This window comes from Gossypium hirsutum, chromosome A01, assembly GCF_007990345.1.
Source record: "Gossypium hirsutum isolate 1008001.06 chromosome A01, Gossypium_hirsutum_v2.1, whole genome shotgun sequence".
NCBI classification, from domain to species: Eukaryota; Viridiplantae; Streptophyta; class Magnoliopsida; order Malvales; family Malvaceae; genus Gossypium; species Gossypium hirsutum.
In genome coordinates, this window is record NC_053424.1 from 110,440,587 (window position 1) to 110,445,865 (window position 5,279).

General features: G+C 34.5%; 1 protein-coding gene across 1 annotated transcript; it reads right to left on the bottom strand.

Moving 5' to 3' along the window:
* Window positions 1–249: 249 nt before the first annotated feature.
* Window positions 250–2,270, bottom strand: LOC107925469 (uncharacterized). The gene is made up of 2 exons (XM_016856174.2): window positions 1,283–2,270; window positions 250–1,166 (listed from the first exon to the last, which is right to left on the bottom strand). Exons 1-2 carry the CDS (start codon window positions 1,918–1,920, stop codon window positions 410–412), a joined length of 1,395 nt encoding a protein of 464 aa, XP_016711663.1. The 5' UTR covers window positions 1,921–2,270; the 3' UTR covers window positions 250–409.
* Between the last annotated feature and the right edge of the window lie 3,009 nt (window positions 2,271–5,279).

A 5,279-nucleotide genomic window follows, 5' to 3' on the forward strand; every position in this document is an offset into this window, starting at 1 on the left:
ACATATTAGTTAATCTGCTGCTTTAATAATCGACATTGTTGTTAAAGTGAAAGGGGGTGATTCTATCCGATTTCTAGTTCATTTGACAAAATCTAGTTAGGGAAAGTACACGAATCCCTCCCAGCATCTTGCAAAATGGATTTACTTGACTACCCCTTTCCTTCCACATTTTCAACATAGGATTCTCATGCAAAAGCACATATATCTATGAGGAGAAAGTACAAGGAATTAAACAATCAACAAATTCACTAATCACAAAGTTTTTTAAAATAAATAAAAAAAGGTTCATGCCTCGTCATTCCGCACTGTACAAAACTAATCCTTACATTCAGCTCAAAAACTGCTGTTAGCTAATCTGCCGAAAGAATCCCAAATCCCAATCCAAAAACAACTAAATCGACAAAAACCCTTAATCTACAAAGGTCTGACTTTGCTGTCTCAGCTCTTTCCTTAACTTTTGAGAGAAGGACTGACAAGCATCCATGCTTAGATCCATAGCCGCTGCCAATGCCACAAAGGCAGCAGCATCCTCCGTGCATGTCACGTGCTTTACTCCTACTTCCACTTCCGGTTTACTGCATTTCCCCACACCTTCCACCGTTGACGACATCACAAATCCACCCCGGTACATGCTCTGCGGGGAAAGGGGCAACCCAAATCCGAAATCTGACCCTGATCCCGATCCTGGTCTTGACCCGGGACGTGAGCCTGACCCCAGGTCGCAGCTGCTTTGCGGGCTTATTGATGGAGTTGATATGTTTGTTGTCATATCCATGGTGAATTTTCCCCCAAGTTTGGTGCTGAGGGTGGAACTGGCGACGGTGGTGGTTGTTCCTGTGGCCACAATATCATCATGGAAGAGGTCAAATCGGTATCCAAGGGCGTCAGTGAAACCAGGCTCACGCCAGGCTTCGAGGCGACCCCAGGGTTTCCAGGTTCCACATTCCGGACGAAGAATTGACCATGCTCCAGGGTTTGAACGGCTGACCCTGTCCGAGCCAGGGGAAGGGACAAATGGGGTTACCATTGATGCCATTGCTACGGGAGAGCCTGAGAGGTCGTGGACTGTTATTGACCAGCCTTTTCGTTCTTTGGCCGATTGATCTTTATCTGTTTTTAGAGATGGTAGCCAATTTCTTGAAGTGTTTGATTCAGGCAAAGATGTCCTGGAAAATAATATGACAAAACAAAACCTTGAGAAACACTTGGACAACAATAAATTAAACGGCAAATCCAAACAATAATTGAAAAAAAAAACAGAGATCAGGAGGAAAAAGCAAACCTTGATCCCAAGTTCCGATCGCTGGAGCTTCTAAAACCGAACTTGCAAGTGAAAACGGCCTGTTTAACACTCCCCTGAACCTGAAAAACCTGAGGACTACACTCTGGTTCACCACCAAACTGGAACACAAATCTCGGGTCAGGTTCAGTCCTGATAGTTAAAAACAATTGCGCAGAGGATCCATTCTTGTTGCTTTTGTTTCGGCCTATATCAACCCATCCATTATGAGCAACAGACGGCCTTGATTCCGCTCCACGTAAATCCAAGGGCACCGTAACCTTCCCCAATAACTTCCCAGATGCCAATCCGCAGGTACTGCCATCAGGGTCAGCATAAACCTCGATGGAAAGTTTATATGATGAACCCCCTTTCGAGATGATCCTATCCACCTGGAACTTGCTTAAACTGAAACACGCAGCGAGCGATTTCTGCAAAGAGAAGTTGCAGCTTTCTGGGTTTTGGGTGTTTGCATGGATCAAAGGGATTGAACCCACTTGGTGAGGGAAGTTCTTGAGTTTGATCTTGCAGTAACATGGAGAAGTAGAAGGATGGATCCTTGAAAGCGAGGGCTTTGTAGAAAGTGGAAGCCTCAGGGCCAAATTACCTACCAGGATCCGTACAAAAGGACACGGATCCATTAATATAACTCTTACTATTTTTGCTCGTTTTAGGAAGGGTTTTGGATCGTCTTTTCTCCCAGCTGCTGCTGTTGCAACCCTGCGAATTACTTGGTGTTGAGTTTACCGACTTATGCGACGACTAAAGCATATTAAAAAGGGTAAGGGGGCAAAGGGATCTGCAAGCAAAAAGGAAAGTCGAGAGCTGATTAGAAAACAGGCTGTAATATCGCTGGGTTGCAGTGCAGCTGACAAGGGAGAAGGATATGGTAAGGTTAAGTGTAGTGTTACGCCTTTGAGATCGGTCAAAGGCCTGAGATTCAATTTCTCTCAACTTACGTTTATGGTAAAAATGTCATCGAGGCCCATCTACTAGAAATTAAATTGCATTTTACCCCCTTAACTCAAAAATGGATAAATTTTTAACAATAAATGAAATTTTTAGCAAAAAAAAATTAATTTATTTTTTAATCTAATATACAAGGATTAATTTTGCTCATTCTTTTTTTTACTCTAATATTAATGAGTAATTTAAAGAAAAAAATTACAAAATATTCTTCAAAAGTTCAATATATATATAAATTTCTAGAGATTTATACAAAATAAAAAAATAAAAAAATATGTAAAAATATTAAATTATAAAAAAATAATTTTAAAGTAAATTACCAAATCAAATTATCATACTAAAGTATATTTATTTACCTTATTTTGCTTTGGAAGATTTTTAAAATATATATAATCTCAAATTTATACATTTTAAAATGTAATCTCCTTGTCAATAAAATTTTGTTTTGACATGTTACTTTCTACTTTTGAAAAAATTTAACTCGAATAAATTTAATTCTCTAGATTTAAAATTTTATTTCACTTCTTAATATTTTCACTCCAAATATATGGGTTTAGTCCCTATATTTTTTAGATTTAAAAACTTAAAATTTATTGTTAAAATTATTTTATTAAATTCAAGTTCATTACAATATTATTTTTAATTATATGATTACAAAGTGAGTATTTTATTTTATTTTAAAATTCTGCACCGACAAGTTTAACTAAAAAAATTAGCGATGTTAACAAATAAACCTAACTATTAAAATCTAAAAAAAAAAGGATAACATTCGTGTAAATAAGAGTACAGAATCTAAATTTCAAATTTAGGAAAAGTATAGGGATTGATGGCATATTTAAACCAATTCAAGTTAATGGTTTGGGGTGGTTTTGCAGAACAAGTTCACAAAAATTGAAGCTAGAACCGGCCTCAGGCTATGATTTCTCCGACTTAAGAGAATGGTTGGCATTGGAATTGATTGCAACGACATGAGTTGGCACACAATGCGCACGTACACAAACAGAAGATGCCTTTGCCAGCGGCAGCGACAGCCAGGATCATCAATGTTATCCTAAAACACTATGCTAATCCTTTGTCGTTTTTAAACCTCTTTCGTCTCTTTCGTCTATTATTTTATTTACTTTTTAAGTTTTCCCCACGTACGTTAAAATATAAGGTGAAATTTTATTATTAGTCTATATTATGCACTATGTTACGAATTTAGTCTAATTTGATCAATTTTTTTTTTGAATCTTAAAATTTTGATATTAATTTGAATAATAATGATTAAATCATTAAATTAAAATTTATTACTGGTTATATATTATATGTAAGTTGTAGATGTAATCTTTATTTTCAATTTAATTATTCTAATTCATATATTTTTTACATTTTAAAATTTGAGTTATGATCTAGAATGATTTTTGTTAAATTTATAAACTAAAAAAAGTATGACTTTTTAATATCATGTTAGTATAAAATTATATATAATATTTATTGCATAAAAATTTCAAATTTTAAAAATTATATAAATATTAAAATAATAAAATTCATGAATAGAAAGGTGAATAACAGAAATTACCTAAAATTAAAAAGAGAAACAATGTATAATAAGATTGATAGGGTTGGAGAATGGACATTGACAGGCGGAATGTGGTGTGTGGGGTTCGGGGCTCCAAGATCAACAATGGTACACAGCTGTTACATTTCACAACATTGATTGGATGCGGAGTAGTGGAGAAGTGGGGGCATCAAGCTAAGGGATCCAACTCCAATATTAGGTCCGCATTCAGGATGATACCACTTCAAATGAACACGTTTCAGGCTTAAGCGACACTCCCATCACATTGAAACTGTATTTTTCAAACTTTTGATTGGTGTGCCAACTGAAATCTTGCGTCAATGGGGTTTCAGCACGGCATTGACCATTTCTTCAATGTTCAACTTCATTTGAAATAAAATGCTTTTAATTTGAAAATATTGGTATTTCTATATTTATTATGGTATGTTAAGCCGTCAGATTTTTCAAGCTTAAAATTTCTCAAATTTACAATAAAGTAAAGAAAATTGCATCCAGTACAAAATGTCAAACTTCGATACTATGGGTGTTGGGTTATTTGTAAATTAAATATATCTGTATTCAAATTTGACTACTACGGGATTTAATTTTAATTAATATAAGAAAATCTTGACATTTATGGGTGTTTTAAGTAAATTGATGTCATGTATTAGTACTTTATTTTGGTTATTGGACAATAAGACTTTGACACATATGAGTGTCGAGTTTCATGTAAATAATGTTATGTATTTACGTTTAATTTTGACCATTGGAAATTTTAACCTTAATATAAGAAGACCTCGAGATCTATGAGTGTCGAAACATGCGATCACCACTACATATAATCATGGTAGAAAGGTGAAGACTAGATACCTTTACCTTCTATTTTCCTTGTGCTAAAGACTCAATTAGCTTGGAAGATATAGTCTTAATCATGTGCCTTCCAATTGAAGGAATTATTGTAACTGGTTAGTCTCAAATTCGATCAATGAGATTGATATCAACTGGGATCGAATCAAGTTCACTTTGTTGCAAACATTTAGCAAGATGCTGCCATCATATGATGTCGTTGATGAAGAGTTTGGACATTATGTTAGAGCATACATACTGTGAAAAATAAAATAAAAATAAAAAAATAAAGAAACACACAAATTTTACGTGGAAACCCTTTCGGGAAAAAAACCACGGGCAGAGGAGAAGAAAATTCACTATGTCGAAAATTTGAATCAATACAAGAGGAATAGACTATGTCTATTTATAGGCTTAAAAAGCCATATTCTAGTAGGATTGAAACACCTTATCCTAATCAATATAAAATAGATGAAGTTTAATAAGGTTTAAAAAACCTTATTCTAAAATAAAATAAAAGAACTCTAGTTCTATATGGATTTTACTTTTATTTTATTTTCCATCGTATTTTATTTAAATAAGAATTTGGGTCACTTAATTCTAACAATCTCCACCTTGACACAAATTCTCAATGAACAAGTTCTTCAT

Coding starts and splice junctions, on each gene's coding strand:
- LOC107925469 (XM_016856174.2), bottom strand. CDS start 1,920: ATGGATCCGTGTCCTTTTGTACGGATCCTGGTAGGTAATTTGGCCCTG. Junction 1,167..1,282: donor GATCGGAACTTGGGATCAAG/GTTTGCTTTTTC, acceptor ATTATTTTCCAG/GACATCTTTGCCTGAATCAA.